General features: G+C 40.3%; 1 protein-coding gene across 2 annotated transcripts in view; it reads right to left on the reverse strand.

The window, feature by feature from the left end:
• Positions 1-1,646: 1,646 nt before the first annotated feature.
• LOC121198579 (potassium voltage-gated channel subfamily C member 1-like) overlaps positions 1,647-19,746 on the reverse strand; it is a 52,784-nt gene continuing 34,684 nt past the window's right edge. Inside the window, exon 5 of one of the 2 annotated variants that reach the window (XM_041062828.1) lies at positions 1,647-1,798. In XM_041062828.1, coding sequence (XP_040918762.1) covers positions 1,647-1,798 — 152 coding nt within the window. Of the gene's footprint in view, positions 1,799-17,845; positions 17,965-19,746 lie in introns of those variants that run through there. The other variant, XM_041062827.1, reaches the window with a different exon arrangement.

The following is a 19,746-nucleotide window of genomic DNA, read 5'->3' on the forward strand; positions in this document are numbered from 1 at the left end:
AAACAGGCTTAGTGAATAAATCGTGACTTACATGAAGCACGTGACTTAAACATCACTCAAGCTTCCAGTGATGCACCAAACCCCTAATATTCACATAACAGTAGTGGATGGAAACACGCATCAGTTCACATTTTGTTTAGCAGATTTTCTGGAAATTCACTTAGATTTGCTCTACATTTGGACAGAAACTTGGAGGTCCATATAAACAGCAGACAGCAGCAGCAGCAAATTAACACAGAAATGGATTCAACTGTTAGAATATGATCAAATACTTTCATATTAGCCTGATTCACATATTGGCCTGGTTCTACCTGCAGCTGATGTCAATAAAAGCCTCTGTCACAGTACACCTCCCCTCCCACAAGGAAGGATTTTTACTTTTCAGATTGCTTTATTTGTGGCCCGGGGAGGTCAAAAGCAAAGATAAAAAAAAACAAACAAAAAAAACAACTCAGCAATATGTTTAACCTAATTTTGTCTGGTTTTAATCATCTCAGACCTGCTTCAGGTTTATCTTGCAACTCCTCGACGGCCCCAGGTTGGGAACCACTGTCCCATGACCTGTATCCCACCACCCTGACAGAGACATCCACGTCTTAACACCTGTTCCCCAGCTGTCCACGGTATAATTTTTTTTTTTTTTTCCATCAAGTCCTCCTGAAGTACATCCTGTGAGTGTTGTTAGGGTCTGAGCAGAGTGGGAAGCCTGGGGAGGAGGCAGGAGAAAAAGGAGGAAGGAAGGGGGAGGAGGGAGAAGGGGACGCTACTACTCTTCTAAACTGGCAATGGAGGTGCTGTGAAGTCTGATGGAAGTCCCTCTCCCCTCTTTTCCTGTACTAAAGGGAAACTCTGAGAACAAAACATGCGTCTGTGTGTGTTGATGTTTGCACAAGTGTGTGTGTGTAAGAGAGGTTGATTTCAAAGGTGCAGAGGTGCTAGGGTTCGGGGTATTTTCAGAGATATGCTTTCAACTTTCAAGTGTATAAAAATGTTTTTGTTGTTTTCAATCTACTTGTAGGCGTAGTGTATTTTCTTATTCTGGAGGCTCTCATGAGTAAAACCATGCATGCTGCAGTAATATGTTAGCGTCTACGTGAGTGTGAATGTGTGCATTCTGAGGCTTAATATTAGAAAAAGACTTATTCATCGCTAACTCCTAAGTATCAGTCTTAAAGCATTGAAGTGCAAGTGCAGTCGAGATACAGGCAAGAAGTAGCACAGGGAAAGCTAGAGGTAAACTAACTCAACTATCATATCAGTCTAAACTAACCTAGACTCTATCCCTGTTAGTAAGGCAGGTGTGTTAGTGTGTTTGTGGATTTTAAAATACATTTGCTTTAGCATCTATCTCGGCTTAATCATTAAGGTTTAGCTATTCTGTGATTTTATTTTTATTCACTAATAGGACCCTCTAGTGCCTAGAAGAAGTCTAATTCATTGTTGTTTCTATCACGAAAACGTGAGTAATGGTGATGAAGAGCAGCTGGATGAATCTAATGTCCATGTCGATTGTTTTTGTTTCTTTCATGTTCCTCAGAAAAAAAAAAGAAAAAAAAATATATAGATAGATATACTTATATCTATCTATATATGATTGTTGCTGTTGTTGTTGACATTTTGTTGTTTGTGTTTCTCTGTTGGCTATGCTACAAGATGGAAGGGATGGGGGAGTGGCATCGCCTGAGGCCAGGCGGCTCGAAGGGCTCGAAGGTGGAGTTGGTGATGGGGGTGAGGCGCAGCGGGGCGCCAGTCATCCCGGAGATGTTATTGAGGCTGCGTGACTTTTCATAACCCGTGGCTACATGAAGATGACATGCACAGGTCAAAGGGTCAGAGCAAGGTTATGGCGTTGTAATTTAAGGTGAGTGTGTTATGGGATGGAAATGCAAATGTTCATGACAAAAAATAATGTCATGACATGTTAGTGTATGTTATATTATGACAGCATTGCACATCAGAAATAGCAAATATAAACCATTTGTTACAGTTACAAGCATTTGTAAATGAAACAAAGTTGAAAAAAGGTAAATCATTCAAAACAAAAAACCAGCCCAAACCAAGTAAAAATATTTTAGACCAAAGGAGGAAGTTGGAAAAAGACGGACAGATGGACAGAGGGACAAACAGATGGAAGGACAGATACAGACAGAGACAGGACAAAACAGGAATATGGGTTACGAAAATCAGCTATCAGTTGCCACAATATCCCATAGACACCTAGAGGTGGTGCTCTGGAGCACCAACATGAACTGTGTAGGGAAGGGAAGGTGCACTTGTCCAGTGGATGTACACAAAACCCTTGATCTGAAGACATCCCATAAGATTTTTGGACTTGTACATCCACTGGACATCCTGCTCTGGGGTTCCCAAAAGCACATCACTGGTGCTACATTTTGTCCAGGAACAAGAAACACAGACAGACTTGATGATTTCATGATTTTTGGGAAACTCAGAGCAGCTCAGGTGGGTAAATCATCTGGAGCTGAGCACAGTTAGAAATAAACACAATCCTCCATGTCGACCCTCTAATCTTAAAAAAAAAACTTTACTGCGATGAAGACAATTGGTTCTCAGAGCCCAGGTGTTTTAACCAGTCTACCCAAAGGAACAACAGGCTGCTGTTAACAGGGAAACAGTCAGTTACACAGACAGACAGACAGACCGACAGACAGACCGACTGACGGATTGAAGACAAAACCTTCTCCAAGGTCTGGGTCAAGTGTGTCTTTCTCTGCATTTAGGTCCAATTTAACATGTTTATGAGTCCACAGCCACGCTAGCTGCTCTGTGAGGCTGTGATTGGCCACAGTTGTAGTTTAAGCTAAATGCTAACATTAGCATGCTAATATGCTCACAGTGACAATGCTAACATGCATAAGTTTAGCAGGCATAATGTCTACTATGTTTACTGTCTTAGGATAGCATGTTAGCATGCTAACATTTGCAAATGAGCTCTAAAACCAAGTGCAGCTGAGGATGATGGGACTTTTTTTTTTTTTAGGTTGAAGTAGCAGGAAGTGGCAGAATTAAGTGACCTTTCAACATGTTGGGTGGATTTTATTCCTGCAGAATGTGGTTTAACTTTAAAGATGTCATTCACACCCAGCTCAGATCTGATCACAACAATCTGACAATTAAGTCTTGGGTAAAGTCTAAAGTCTATTTTCTTCCGATCTTTGAGGGAAATATGATTGAGAGATTTGAGAGTTTTAAAAAAATCATTTAAAGGGCCTACCCATCCTTTGATTTGAAGACATCCTATAAGGTTTTTGTAACTGACGGGACTGATAAGAGACAGATTAAAACAGAATGGGTCAAATTCGAAGCAGCAGAGACAGAGATATTATGACTCATGTCCCAAACAGCCAAAGAAATGCTTGGGCAAATAGTTGGTTGTCGTGAATTGGCAGGACTTCTGTAAAAATCAGAGAGAGAGAGAGAGAAAACTGTGTTTACAATTTGAGCCAGCTTAATGCGGAGATGTACCTAATGAAAGTGCTTTTTTATATCCTGGGATTCTCACTAAAGTGTCGCAGGTCATTTGAGGTCAGGGCTTGAGGTTGCTCCATTAGAAGTGTATTGATGTAAACTAGAATTATTACCTTCAACAGTTTTCTCCCACCTGTGTCTTCCTTTGATTTTATTACTGTCAGAGATTTGAACTGTCACAAATGCAGCTCATTATAAATGAAGTTGTGAAGTTAGTCAGCCAGTTGTGAAATCAGAGTTGGATTCCCTAAAATATCTCCAGTGAAATGTTAGATTTTCTGATTGATTTTACAATTATGATTACAATTATTATTATTTATTGTATCAAATAATTGTGCTTTCGACACTAAGGCTGATGTCTGATGTGCTGAAGTGCTTCCGGGAAACACAGCAGTAGTTTCCCCCGATTTCCATTAACAAAGAGAATAATATCCTTGTTGACTGATTCGAATTTAATAAGCAGTGACAGCCCATTTCTTAGTGTTGCTCTTGGTTTAAAGTGTAGGGTCTTCACATGACTCCACATGGACTTCCACAATTCTGATCTCCACCCACAGACCGAACATTTCAAGTCATTGTTACTGTAACTCACTGACCAATGATGTAATCTTATCATTAAAACCTGCGGTTACACTAAACTCCTTCTACCTCTGCTGTGCTGTTGCCCTGGAGGTGAAAGAGATACCTCCTCTTTTGCAGAACAAAGGACCACGCTGTCTTACATTACCACTCATCCCGGTTTCATGACCTCGTCTTGTTCGTCTGCTAATTAGCTGTTGTGAAAGGTGAATTTTTTTTCTGCAAGGCGTACAGTTTCAAAGAGAACTAGAAAGTAGTCAAGTCCCTTTCATTTCTCAATATTGACAACTCTCTGGGTCCCTCAATCGCTTTATGCATGTTGGACCCATCAAGAGACGCATGACCTGACCCAGCTGATGAGCTAGGAAACACTGGACTGCTGCAAAATAACTGCACATTAATACTCTATGCTTAGCTGGTTTGTGTGCTTATTTTGTGTTTCTCCCTTTCTCCTAATGTGCCACACACATCCACACTTTGACACTGGGATCTCAGTGTTAGTAGCGAGTTAGTTTTTTTTTTTTTTACTTGTTTCTGATATATAGGTATTCATGGAAATGGCTTTCTTTGATGTTAACTACATTCCCTTTCTCTGCTGTGGCAAAACAGAATTTCCCCTACGGTGGATCATCACCTCATCTTATGTTATCTAAACATATCTTATCTTAAAAGCCAAGATGGAAACTTAAGTCTCCCCCTTTGTGCTCATAATGCTTTCTTGCGCTAGCTCACAAACACACACTCCTGCAGGTACACGCCTGCTGCTTGTCATGCAGTGATTCTGGAGCTGGTGTGTTTTGATAGCTGCTTTTAGAGCCAATATGTAAAAACTGTCCTTGGATAGGTCGTTGAATGAGCTGATAGAAAGGCACTAAAGGCTACAACAAGAAACAACCGCAAATCAATACCTACATAACACCAACACATGATACACCAGAGTTTTGAACTGAGGTTTTCATTTCGTCAACACCTCTCAGAAAGGATTTGCCCTTGTGAGGTTAAGTCTGGCATCGGTTTCAGACCCTGCAGAAATGAATCTGGATGCTCCATAAAGAGGAAGCGAAGCACTGATCTGAGACCAGCACGCAAGGGCAAACTCAGCACAGAGTACTTTGTAAAATTTCCTCCTGACAGAGCTTTTACCTCTTTCCCAGCTTTTGGGAATGGAATTATTTAAAAGGTCAGTTTGCTACTCTCTCTTTTTAAGTATCTGATCTCACCACCTGTAGGTCTGGAAGTTATATAATGGTGGCAGGGATCAGCTTGCATCTGTGACAGTTACACTAGATGCCAACGGAACAATAGAATAGATCGTAATGGAACTGGATTGGCTAAATAAGATCTGGACGTTTGGTCATTGTGATCAGATCTCAGTCAAGTATACATGACAAATCTACAGTCTGACTACATTCTTAAGAAAAGCGTGCCCATCACGGCCATCATGTTCAAAGGTCACCTGTCAAAAGCTACATGTGACCCCCTTCTCTGCAAAGGGAAAAATAATTAGAGGCCATACAACTGCATGGCTTTGGGAGAACCTTGAGAGACCACTGCGATGTCTTTTGTGTCTCTAGAGGGAGCTGTGTGAAGTCGAGTACATGACAGTTGGGGTTGAAAGTTTATACAAATTATAAATGAAAAAAAAAGTGTGGAGCTAGAAAGAGATGAGCTTACCAGACCTCTGGAGCCTGCTCCACTCTCCGTTAGCTACTACTAGCATAACACACTTGAATTTCCCTAACGGAAATTGTCGGCAGTCGAGTTGCACAGTGGGTTATATAGGCATCAGATTTTAACAAGGAATGAGTGTGGAATTAAAGGGAAATTATTGTCCCATTTGTGTCCCCCAGAGCACGCTGGTCCAGTTCCTTTTGGGGAATCAAATTGGCCCAGCTAAAAATTTCCCTGAAAATATTGTTATGTAATCATTTTTGACAGTGGGTAACATTTTCAGGGGGACTGTCAGTTGTATAGATTTTTCCCAGAGTTCCTGGTCTAGAGCAAGTGGGCATTCAAAATGGCACAACTGAAAATGCCCCTGAGAATGGTTTTAATTATTTTGACCATAGGGATATTTTCTGGGGAATTTCCAGCTGTGATATATATATATATATATATATATGTATATACACACATACATATACATGTACATACATACATACATACATAGTATACAGTAGTATACAGTAGTGGCAGGTCTGTGGTGCTAGATTTAGCTGAATTGGCCAATATGAATATCTCTGTGAGACACTGCTTAAACCTCAGGAGGCATTCTGGGTAATGGATACCACAGTGACAGATCTGGGTCACAATGTTCTAAGGACCTGGTTATAAAATAGCCTACACACACTATATTTGTGTGTGCGTGTGTGTGAGTATATGCAGCACATATGGGTTAAAACGCATAACATCATCTTCCATCTAAGAATACTAAAACTGGTTGTGTCTTTTTTTGCTTTCGAATGAGTGTGTGCATGTGTGTATTTGTGTTTGCTATGATTTTAGAAAGTCACGAATTGAATTAATGACCAATGCCTTTGTGTAAATTATAGCTTCATATATGCTGTCTGTGAGTGTGTGCGTGCTTGTATGTATTTTTGTATGTTTACAGTGTATTAGCACACATTCGGCTGTGTTTAAATAGCTGTGTTTGCAACGTCAAGTCCTGTAACCACAGAAATAAATCAGCAGCACTGCGGCTCTTAGCTGATTGGGACACACACACACAAACACACACACACACACAGAGAACTGGGGTAGTGGTGGATTGAATGGGATCAATAACATACAGCGTCTAACACACAGCAGCAATTTATCGTGACCTGTAATCCCTGACTGGCAATGCTATCATCAGAGGTCTTGTGAATATGATTCTGATTATGAGCACTGATCTGTCACAGGAACATTTACTACAACGGAAAACAAAGGCAAAGCGCATTATCGATCAACACTTCCATGTTTCAGTTCTTTAAAAATTCAAATGCAGCAGCTGCCTCTGGTGCAGCTCTCACTGTATACAAAGTCGACTTGAAAGGTGCTTAGCATCAGTAATGAGTGCCTCTCTGCAGTTCACTCTGCAGCAGCTGCAGCATGAGGCAGCTTCGACTATGATCTGCCGCTTTTACAGGCCTGGCGTCATGCTCATTATCCTGTTGCTACATGTCCTGATTCTTTTCGTGCGTTTTTGATTTTTTTTCATACCAATAAAGCTGCTTTGAATTTGAAAAAGAAATTGAAGAAAGTATAGTAAAAATAGGTAAAGCTGTCTGTTAAATGTACAGTTACAAATGTGGAGCTATAAAGAGAACTGAACTGTAATAGAGTAACGAATGGCATAAAATGGAAGACCCAAGTAAAGCTCAGATGCCTCAAAAGTGTAACTTACTGACGAAACATTTCAAAACTGGTTCCTAGATGTGCTTATAGACACACGTTCCGGTAAATTCCACCACTATCATACCTTATTTCATAGACACAATCAGTTTTCTTGCTGTCTCAACAGGAGCTGCATGTGAGGGCGATATATAAATGATCTCTGTGTATTAAGAAATCACTTTGGGATGTGCTAACTGCCACCTCAGCCAGCCCCAGAGTTTCCTTACTGACATGTTGTGTCCTCTTAGCTCGCTAGCTAGCCACTGGTAAGCCAACATGCAGGAGTTACCTGGGTTTCATTCAATCCAATGACGTGTTTAGCTAGGATTAGCAAGTGGTTTGAAATAAGCCTGCAAGCTGTAGCTATTAAGCTAAGCTAGCTTGACAGCTCATTGACAGCACTATGGTTGATAAAATAAAATAAAATAAAATGAATAATAATAATTGCAGTCATTCTTCTTCTGCTCTGCCTATTCTGGTTTTACTCCACTGATTAAATTATTTGTGGAACGGTTCAGTAGTCAGACTTTGATTCCCGATTGATTCTCTTCAAAGCCAAAGCAAGAAGCTAAGCGAGCGATCACAGTGTAGCAGCGTATGTCTTAACGGGTTTGTGATGGCGACTTGTTGTACATACCTCCACTCAGTCAGACTTTAGTAACACAACGCAGGGGGAGAGACTGAGGAGGGTAGCCTGAGGATGGGATGGATACACCAGTGTTAGAATGGGATGGGGAGACATGAGGGAGGAGGGGTGAGGAAAGGGAAAAGAGAGAGGATCAACAGATGAAGGGAAAAGGAGGAAGGGAAAAGCAGGGGAGAGTGAATGGGATGGAATGAGCTGATTGTGTGTTCACACCACAAGTGATTTGGGAAACTACTGTTCCTACTCTTGTACATTTTTAAAAACAAAGAGTTTCATTTGTGGTACTCCAGTGTGAGTTCCCCTGGTGCCTTAACAATGTGAGTTAACTGAGGCCCGAAGAACTGAAAGTGTAAAACTCAGTGATTAACTGAACTTGAGAAAACAAGTTCAAGACATTAAAGTGATTACACTTTTGCAGTTTAAAGAGCCAGAGTCTTCATTCGACATGAAGAACTTGTAGATTTTTTTTTTTGTTTGAAGTGACCTGACCTGACCATTTACTCTGACTTACTGCTCATTGATTAAGCTAACCACCACCTTCTCAAATTGACAACCAACTCCACACCATGGTAAACAGCAGTGTGAACACATGGAGCAGCGGACTGCAGAATCATCATCGCTCCAAAATAAAAAAAAAAAACAAAAACAAATATTTCTGTGACTGAGGGGACAATTTGTTCAGCTGTTAGTATAATAATTGATGACTGAGTTTTAACTGTGATTCATCTGTGATCTTTGTAATGGAATTAATGACATTCCTGCGGGGAAAAGGAGAACAGAGAAACATGAGAAAGAAAGGAAAAAAGGAGCTGTGGTGGAATGAGGAGTAAAGGGAGGGCGAGGAAGGAGTTGGGAGAGCAGAAGGTGGGAGGAAGAAAGGGAACGGGAAAGGTCTGGGGGTGAGGAGTACACAAACGGGGCACAACCAGGGCAAATATCATCTCAACAACAATCTGCATGCAAAGGACATATCAACATGTGTTTCCATTTACAGCAAAATGCTCATTATCTTAGGTTATTTGGAAATAATTACAAAAGCTTTTTTAATTTTCAAACATTAGCTATGTACATTTACACACACACACACACACACACACACACACACACACACACACACACACACACACACACACACACAGTATTTGCACCTGTTTCGTTTCATCATTTGAAACCACATGTGGATTTGAGATTGTCAAGAAATAATATTTGCATCAAATACAAACACAGAGAAATGCAATGTGGCTTTACCAACACATTAAACTGTAGGTTAACAAGTACATACAAGCATCCATTCAGCGTGTATGTACGTGACGTGGCACAGCTCATTCACAACTGAGGTAAGAAGAGGATAGAAATACACACACACACACACACAGAAGAGTAGAACATAGAAGAGTCTCATTGCTATGTCACATGAGCTCAGAGACACTTAAAGATAACACAACATGGAAAAACACAAACCATAAAATACACTATGGTTCTGCAGAGAGAGATGCACATGTAGGATGAAGTAAGGATGAAGCAGGCAGTCAAACCTGAACCCATAGTATCATAGAAAGGATGTAATGATGAAGGTCCTGTTTACTGCTCAAACAAAGAAAACTTTGTTTAAGGGAAATATATTCACATTCAATATTTCACTGAATGAACAACACGGTCAAACAAAGTCATGACATCACTGAGATGGGGGGGGGGGGGGGGGGGGGGGGAGGTGAACAGTGACATAAAGACGAAACATTTATTTCCTCAGGAAATTTCCCTTCCTGAAGTTGAAACTAGCAGTTTAAGAGACTGAAACAGTGAATGAGTGCAGAGGTCTACGGTGGCTGAGAGTCGAGAGCTCAACAGGCGCGACTTTAGGAAGCACAAGTGAATACACAAAGCACCGAAGACGTGAAGAGAGAAACATCCTCATCAACGTTTACAGCAGTTATACTGCATTTAGAATAAAACAGCCTTTTTCTGAGCAGTTAACAGTTCACTAAACTCCTCCCCTGCAAAGTAATTATCCACTCACAGCCATCAGCAGCCATAACAAGGCCCAGCGGTCTGGATTTCTCCACATGTTGATGAACGCCTGGTAGACAGGGCTGTGATAAGACAGAAAGTTTAAGGTGGAAGGAACTGATTAAAAGCAGTGTGTCCGTCTGCTCTGAAACAATTTCTGTCAAAATGATGAATGCGTTTCATAATTTGTTTGTGCGCTTCTATGTTTATGGCGTTTTTTTCTTAAGCTGCAGAGTGCTGAGTTCTCTTGGCCACAATCGAAATACATTTTTTAGATGTTTCCTGATTTCCTGCTGCACTTGTGGGTCAAACACTAATGTGAGTGAATTGTCTGGAACATCCTACATTACTACAGCGGAACAGTGTCATGGTTAGCACCGGATAAGGTATTCATTACTTAGCTCTTGAGCTTTTATCAAACCTTAAAGTAATTTACTCCGAACATTAACTTAGTTTGCTTAACATAAGAATTATTCCCTATCATCGATTCTACTTAAAGACACAGAGGTAGTTTCTTACTCACATGGTTTTAAATTCATGCTTCTCGGCTCCATAGCCATAATCCACATAATTGATAGGTTTACACTTTCCTCGGTCAACATGATTCTCCTCCTGACACCATTGTGGCTCAACTGTTGTAGTTGCACTCAGGAAATAAAATAATGTGAGTGCAATCCAATAGGCCTCAGGGGAGTCTGACCACCAATAATGATTAAACGCGAGCCTACAGGCCATTGATCATGGGTTGGAGAAAAAAAAACAAAAAAAACAAAAGGAAATGGGAGAGAAAAACAGACTGTGTGTGAATGAGAGATTAACGGACTAAAATCAGGTGAAGAGAGAGTATGTATTTAAGATGAAACTGCATGTTGGTGGTAGAAATGAAGGAAGAGGGAGGGAGGGAGAGAGAGAGAGAGAGAGAGAGAGAGAGAGAGAGAGAGAGAGAGAGAGCTCTCCACGCTGTTACAGTGCTGCAGATCTGCTTACATCAATGAGCCTCTAAGTAAGACTCAAGAGTCAGTTCAGGCCAATGGTATCTGTCTGTCAATGAAGAGAATCAATAATACTATTCCTACTGAGAAGAGGAGGAGGAGGAGGACAGAGAGAAGAGGACGGGGGACAAAGAGAATTATGGGAAGGAAAAAAACAAAGAGACCGAGTATGAAATCCAAAGCAAGGGAGTGATTAATGCAACATTTCATTCTCTTATTCAACCTCCACCCACTCACTGATTAACTTTCCCAATGAAAGGGGAGAGAGACGTGTACAGTATCATAATGCAGAGTGTGTCTGCTGCCTCTGAAACTCATGCAGTTAGATCAGGAGAAGGGTGTAATGTGCAGTCTTGGCCTTCAGAGGCACTAGCGGCACTGCACCAACGTTCACTCCAGAGATATCTTTCTGCAGTTTTTTTTTTTTTTTTTTTTTTTGTGAAGGAGAGCAGACAGCGTTCTCCCCTCTACATTTAAGGCAGGCAGAGCACTCTCCCTGATCATCCATCCTGTTTCGAGACAGCCTGAAAGTTAAACAGGCTGCAGAGTCACAGAAAGATGAAGTTACGGAGGGATTCTGCAAACAATCAATTATCTTCTTTTGTGTTTTTTGTTGTTTTTTTTTTTCACATCCAATGACAATGCATTCACAATGGTCACTTTCACAAGGTGAGGGAAGGATCATGACTGGTTTTAATTTTGGGACCCTGACTTTGATTTGGTTTTAGCCTTAGTCTCATGACAGAAATGGACACGTATTAACTTAACAGTCAAATCTCATTAGTTTTGTTAGTTGCATTTTTAATTTTTATATCCTCTAAACATTTTGAGGCTGTCACCATCTTTGCTTTGTACAGTCTCCATGGTTACAGGTGCTGTTCTTGCCTATTGCCAGGTTAATGGAAAAGGCTCTTGTTTACATGTTGACACACACACACAGTGACCATGTCACTCTGCACTAGTATGATATATGTATCTTCAGTACATCCACTGAACATTTCCAGACTATGGCTGTTTGTACCACAGCTACCTGTGCTCTCCACCTCAGAAGCAGCAAGTCATTCAGAAGCCAGAGTCACTCACTTGCTTGAAAGGAGGAGCTAACCTCGTGAGTGTTTACGTTACCTGAAGGTCACCAACGCGTGCAGAGGGAGCGGTGAGGGGGCGGGGCATTCATTTGGTTACAATCTGCTACCTCACCACGAGATGCCATTAAATCCTACACACCGGTCGTTTTTATTGGCTAAATCTTTTCTATTGGCTAAAACTTTTCGGTTGGTGCAAAAGTTGCTTTTCTCACAGAGGGTCATTGAGATTCACACTGTTTAACTAAGAGGGAAAACAGAGCTTGTCTCTTTTTATGAATGAAGAAATAACTGAATATCAGAGTATCAGTCCAGATTATTGGTTTTCTGATTATGTAGGTTCTGCCATATGACCTACAGTTCATTTGCTAAGGTTTAGCCTTCGAAATATTTCTCCTTAGACCCAAAAAAGCGTTGTTTGGCACTTTCTCTTTTTTGGACTCAATTAGTCTCTTGTACTTTGCTCATTGGCATCATTTAGCTCACAAAAGCTTTAATTTGTTTCACCGTTTGTTTCCCTTGGCTTCACTGGATGGTTGGTGAAATGCAGCCCACTGTATCGATATGAATCAATAATGCAATCAAACACCAAGCCTTGACCCAAAATGCTTTGCTGCACCGAGTCCCAGAATTCCCCTGTCCGCTGTTTCCGTAGCAACAGCAGAGATAAGGAGAAAGTGAGGAGAGCAAGAAGGAAAAGAGAGTTAGAGAGAGGGAGAGAGAGAGAGAGAGAGAGAGAGAGAGAGAGAGAGAGAGAGAGAGAGAGAGAGAGAGAGGGATAGAGGGATGGTAGCGAAATGATCAAAGGATGGAAAAGTAAGACAGAATGATTAGGACTGATAAAATAAGCATAAAGATCAAAAAAATAACTATTTCAATGTGTTGAAAAAAATAATTTAAAACACGAGCACATTTCCAACACTAACACAGATAGACAGATAGACAGACAGAGAGACAGATAGACAGATAGATAAATAGATAGATAGATAGATAGATAGATAGATGGATAGATAGATAGATATATAGATTGACGGATTGATAGATCAAGCATAAAGATCAAAGGCCTCGGCCTCAGATAATCAGACAAGCTGACAAAGAGAAAAAGAAAGTACGAGCATGAAAGGTCCCCTCAATTGTTTGACCTCCTGTGATTTGTACCCTTGAGCCAGGATCATCAGACAGTCAAAGCATTGCGTTTCATAAAATAAATCCATGACCAAGCTACAAACGACAGGAATCCCTCTGGCGGGGGCGAAGCTGAGGTGGATGTTGAAGAGTTTTTGCATTAACAGGGATTTTTATTCCACTGCTGTCATTTTTTTTTTTCCTCTGTCTCATTTCAGGCTTTTTAAAACCAGCAGTAGCAGCTTGCGCCCCTGCCCTATTGCTCGCTCATACAAAAGCTAGGAAAAGCTAGGAGAAGAGGCAGAGGAAGAAGAGTAAAAAAAAAAAAAAAAAAAAGAAAAAAGTTCCAGTGCAACGTTGCCCTTTCAGAATGCCTCTAAAATGCTCAAGTCTTCCGTTCTTCCCGCCCCTTCGCAAACCACAGATCTGATGCGGTGTTGGATTACGGTGACAGCAGTGACATTAAGATCTGTAATTAATCCCATCCAAGTACAGCACGATCTGTAATAATGTCAGCGAGAGAGGCCGGGAGGAAGGAAAGAGGAGTGCCGTGGACGGATTGGAAGAGCGTCCTGTTGGCACTTTCAAAGCAAAAGCCCAGTGACCATTTTGAAAAGTGTGTGTGTGTGTGACTGTGAATTTTTGAGGTGTGCTTGATTTATCTTGCCAAGAAACTTGACCAGCTTCAAATGTAAGACAGTTAACTTAAGAAAAGATAAATAAAGCACGGGTTTTTCTCTCAAAAGTAGTCAGCCATTTTTATTTTTCCTCAGAGGATTTGAAGCTTTTCTTGTGCAGAGAGGGGAAAAAGCACAGCCACTATGCTAGTCACCACAGCCCTTCGAAGTCGCTGAGATACTTACCTGAATGTGTGTGTGTGTGTGTGTGTGTTTTTAGGATTAGAGTTTTGTCTGTCTTTCTTTCTCCCTGCCTGCTCATCCACCTGTTGGTCTGCTAGATTATTTGAGTCTTTGTATTTGAAATAAGAACATTAGCCGTCTTGTTAGCTAATGTTGACCTTCGAAGCACTACCACAGTCAGTCAGTGTTCCAGCCCAGCCTGGCAGAGAGTCACACACGGCTCAGCTACAAAAGACTTTTCCTTTCATTTGAACTTTTTTAAAATTTTTTTTGTAAATTCAAATGTACAAAATACTTTTCCCGAAGGATCCAATGGGCCTGAGCGAGCAATGCAATGGTTGGAGCCGAGTGTGCTGTAAAACAAAAAAAAAGAGCGCTCTCTGTGGGCTGCGCTGTAAAAATTGACCTGAGCTCAGTTCCAGAGGAGAAGACAGAGGAAAACCGACCAACCGACCAATCAGCAACCAGCTCTCACTCTCCTGGTGGGGCAACAAGCCAACCAGTGTGCAGCAGTCGCTTTCACTCTGGCACCCGTCCCAAAAATAAATGAATTAGATGAAGCCCCGTTTATTCCTTTATTTCTTTTTTGTTTTTTTTGTTTTTTTGTGGGGGGGAAAAAAAAAAACACAAGAAATACTTTTCATTTTGGTTTTGATTTCCAATAATCTAATATTTGACTGATCTCAATAGGACAGTGAGCCCTAAATACAAACCAAATCAGTTGTAGGATAAAGCACCATCTCCCCAAAAGCAGTTTGGGTGTAAGCCCCCACCCCCACCCCCCCCCATCTGGAACCAGGTTGACCCGAACTGCTGTCAGGGGAGGAAACGTGATGGTGAGTGTTTGGTTCATGGCTGCCCCTCCCCCAGCCCTCCAACTCCCAATCCCTATCTGTAAGTACCAGAGTGAGAGGAGACCGGGTGAGAGGAGGAGAAGGAGGAGGAAGAGGAGGAGCAGGAGGAGGGGAAAACAGCTATACACAAGATACAAACACACACAGAGAAACGACGGACATACAGACAGAAACAAAGAAAAAAAAATGGAGAAACAGACAGACAGATGGATAGTGTAACACAGACCAACAAGAGCCAACGTACAAACGCATGACCTGACACAACCTGGGGAAGGAGACAGTAACACAACAACAACAACAACAACAACAAAATAACAACAACAACAACAACAACAGCAACAGCACGCATCAGACATGGACCCGCACTGTGAACTTTAACCTTTAGACCAACTCTGACCCCCGTGACCTGTTCTCCCTGGTGGTTACAACATACTGTAGGTGTAAAGAGGGAAGGCATATCTCTTCCACACACGCCACACAGAGACATGCATTTAGTCACACAGCCACGCTCGCAGTCACGCAGTGCGTTCAGTTCAGCGACGTGTGTGTTTACGACTGCAAGTGCTGATTCCACTTGCAGGGATTTGGCTTTCTCCTTTACATCAGGTTCACTAACTGTTTTCACAGTATATTCGACCTTTACAGAAAAAAATGATGTGTAGCAATATCATTACACTATTTTACTTTATTAATTACATTATAAATCATTTTTTTTACAAGCACATAATTTCATTTGAACAAACAGAAGTTCTTCTGTGCCACATAATGTGTGTGCACTTTGAGCTAATAAGCTCGGTACCTGTTTTCCAACAGTCACTTAGTAAGCTTGCTAATGTGGTTGCTTATGGGACAATAAATTCTCACAGTTTATTCTGAAGATGTATTTGTAGAAACTGTCTGCAAACCATACTGGCTTTTTTTTTTTTTTTTTTTTTTTGTGAATCTGTTTCTGCAACAGAGTAAACTAAACGTGGATACAACTAATATTCTGTGACAGATTCCTCCACGTCTCTCTGTTCCCACAGAGGTTGATTAACAGGACAGGGTTCACCAAAGTTGAATTAGAAACCAAAAAAAAAAAATGCTATCACTAATTGCTATGATTCCACTGGAATGAATGCATAACATTTTGCTGCTTGGATGCCCATGTGAATGGCCCTGCAGGGAAGCACTGGGAAAATTGTAACTGAACATATTAGTTAGTATTATGAACCTTATTTGATAGTAATGATTAAAAAAAGTGATAATAACTTCTCTAAAATAAAACTTATGTGCTTGCAAAAAATTCTTTTCTGACTTTCTTCTGCTCTCAAAGTGTACAACTGCCTGTATAGGCAGTCTGTATAGAAATGCATGTAAGTAGCATGATCTGTGCTATTGACGAGGTGTAGCAGTAGCAAGTAGGCTGATAATAACATGATCAACACTGATAATAATAATAATAAGCAATAAAAATACAGCCTATATAGAGTATACACACACTCTCTGTTCATTTACATCATGTAAATTATTGTAATAATTCCTTGTAACAATAATTATACACACACACACACACACACCATGCATATGCCCCCCCACACCCACCCTACACACCTGTTATTCACAGTATGATGCTGAACCACCCTTAAAAGCTTTGCAGTAACAAGCAACTTGCATGCACCTCTATACATTTAACCTGTGTGTGAATGTGTGTGTGTATTTGTGTCTGTGTACTTTTTTTGTGTGTCGTCATTTTGTGTGCCCTGATCTTGATTTTCAACTTTGTCACTTTGTTGTGTATTCTTTTTTTTTTATAGTGTATAAATTGTGTCTCTCTCTCTGTCCTGTTCTCTCATAGACTCCACTCTACTGATATTCTTTCCATGCATGTGTCCTCTGTTTCCTCCTGTCAACTTTGGTTGATCTAACCCATCCGGCCTTGTCTAAACAAATCTGGTCTAACATCTCTTTTACTCTAATCTGATCTAATCTAATCTCATGTAATCTAAACCAAATTAACCTATTCTGATGCAGTCTAGTTTTATCTAAATGAATCCAAGTTGATGTAGTCTAATCTAATCCAAATTATATTTATTCTAGTCTGACCTAGTCTAGTCTAATTATTTCAGATTTATTCTATTATAATCAGGTATGATCCAATATTGTAAATTAATCTACTTTAGTCAAGTCTAACTGAGTCTAGTCTAGTCTAATTTAATCTAATCTAATCTAATCTGATCTAATCGAATCTAATCTAATTTGCTGTAGTCTATTCTAAGATAATCAATGCTTATTTCACCTTATCAAGTGTAGTGTAGTCTTTAGTTTTATCTAAAGTAGTTTCTTCTAATTTCTGCTACTAATCTTATCAAGTCCAATCTAGTTTAGAGCAATTTAATCAAGTTTAGTTGAGTCTAATTTAATTTAATCTACTTTAATCTAGTCCAATTAAACCTTATCCAGTCTGGTCTATTCTGCGTTTGCACTATGTAAATCTAGTGTAGATTGACTTATTTCAGTAAGGTGTAGATTAGTGTCTATGCTGATCATCGTCCAATCTTGCCAATTCTAATCACATGTGATCTCTTTTAGTCTAGTCTAGTCTAGTCTAATCTAATCTGGCTAAATCTAACCTAAATTAATCTAGTTTTATCTAGTTTAGATCTGATCTAATCTTATTTAATATGATCTAGTCTTGTCTAATCTACATCTGTCTATTCCAGGCTACTCTAATGCAGTCTAGTTAGGGTTAATTTCGTCTAATCTAGTCTAGTACAGTAAACTTTAATCTAATCTAATCTAAACGTAGTTTTTCATTGCTTGCTGGCCTGTGTGAAATGTTACCTCTGTGTTCTTATGGTTTGATCCAAGAGGAGGTGGAATGAACATTGAGGTCCTGCTGTAGCAGAGGCCCTTCCAGCTTGAACCACTCCTCTCCCAGGGAGGATGTCACACTGCTGGACTCTGAGATTTCTGTGTGTGTGTGTGTGTGTGTGTGTGTGTGTGTGTGTGTGTGTGTGTGTGTGTGTGTGTGTGTGTGTGTGTGTGTGCAGTGTGTGGAGGAGGGGGCGCGTGCATTTTGGAGTGTATTTGTGCGTGTGAATCAGGGGAAATAGCATGTAGAGTGCGGAAAAAAAGAGGAGTGTATAGTGTGTTAAAGGTGAAAGGTCAGGGGTTATATTTGAAAATGAAGGGAATTCATTTAGTGTTCAGCAGGTCAAGGTGTCAGGAAGCAAGACGGTAAGCAGGAAAATGGAGAGAAAAATTCAATGGAAGATGAGGGAAAAATAGGGAGGTCAAACAGCGAGCAGGGAATCGAGAAATGGAAAGAGCAAAGGAGAATTGGGCAAAAGGAAAAAATGGAAGGAGAAATGAGAAAGAACAGAGTGTGGAGAGAAAGAAAGAGAAAGAAACAATGAGCAGTTAATGAACTTTGAACGATGAACAATGAAGCCTGATGTGATGACTGAGAACAGAGAGACACATATCTGATCTTTCTGTTCTGCCAGATGACATAAAAAAAATGTACACATGAACGTTCATTTCAAAACAAACCCCCCCCGAAACCAATTTAAACCTTCATAACATTAAAATGCTCAAAGAAAGTTCCAGTGAAGGCGTGATGCTAGCTCTTTACAGGATGAGGCTGGAGAAATTTTTCTTACTGTCAACAAATCAAATCCCATTAAAAAAGACCATAATGAACAATGGAGTAATTCTACTAACAAGTCTTGTGTGTACATCCGAATCTTAGTCCTGTGCCACAGAGCTCCATTGTGGTCCAATAACTATTTATGTTCCTTCAGTACCATGAATACACACACACACACACTAGTTTATTTTGACTCAGTCCCACATACACCGTCCTCCTGCCCCAAATACTCACTACCGTTCCAAATGTGGATTAATCTGCCGCTGGAAATAGTCCCTAACAAATGCACTCTTTCCCTCTATTTCAACAACGTTTCTTAAACTCTACAGCGTCCAGCTAAATGAGGACACTGGTACAGGTGCTGAGAGACAAGTATCATAAGAAAGTTATAAAAAAAATAAATAAATAACAGGACACTTCTCTGTTTTTCCTGTTCTCCTTTCCTTTTTTTTGTGGTCTCAATCCTGTTATGTCCATGTAAAATAAATATCCCACACTGTACACACACACTGACCCTACACGACGACGAGAACAGTAACATAGAATACCTCAGTAACTTAAATAAAAAAAAAACAATAGTATTTACACTATACATGACTAGTAACTACAACATATTGAGATAAAAATAATCACAAATATGTGAGAAACTGAGTAAGCTGCAATAAGAAATTGCACTTAAGGCAGTGGAATAAGGAGATGTGTCTTGCAGCATGAGACCCACAATGTGCTGCAACCAAATCAAAGTGTTCAGAGTAGATTTACGACAAAGACCTACAGTCCAGAGGAAGCAGCAATGTGTGGGGGTATTTGTTTAGAATTGTTTATCACGTAGTTTGTCGATACATCCATCCACCTCAACCTCCTCCCCACAAGGACCTGTGGTGCTGAGAACACCATCACAAACAACACATCATGCTTGTGATAGAGAAATGACATCATTCACACAACCACCAGAGGTCCGTGTCAGGTACGCAAGTGATGCTAGTCTTCTTTTGGCTTTTTGGGAATTTGTTGACAGTAAAAAAACAAACAAACAAAAAAAAAAAAACAAAACATTACCTGTATCCTAATACCCCTGTGTGTTTAAGATTACATATGACATT

Source organism: Toxotes jaculatrix, chromosome 18 (assembly GCF_017976425.1).
Source record: "Toxotes jaculatrix isolate fToxJac2 chromosome 18, fToxJac2.pri, whole genome shotgun sequence".
Taxonomy (NCBI): domain Eukaryota; kingdom Metazoa; phylum Chordata; class Actinopteri; family Toxotidae; genus Toxotes; species Toxotes jaculatrix.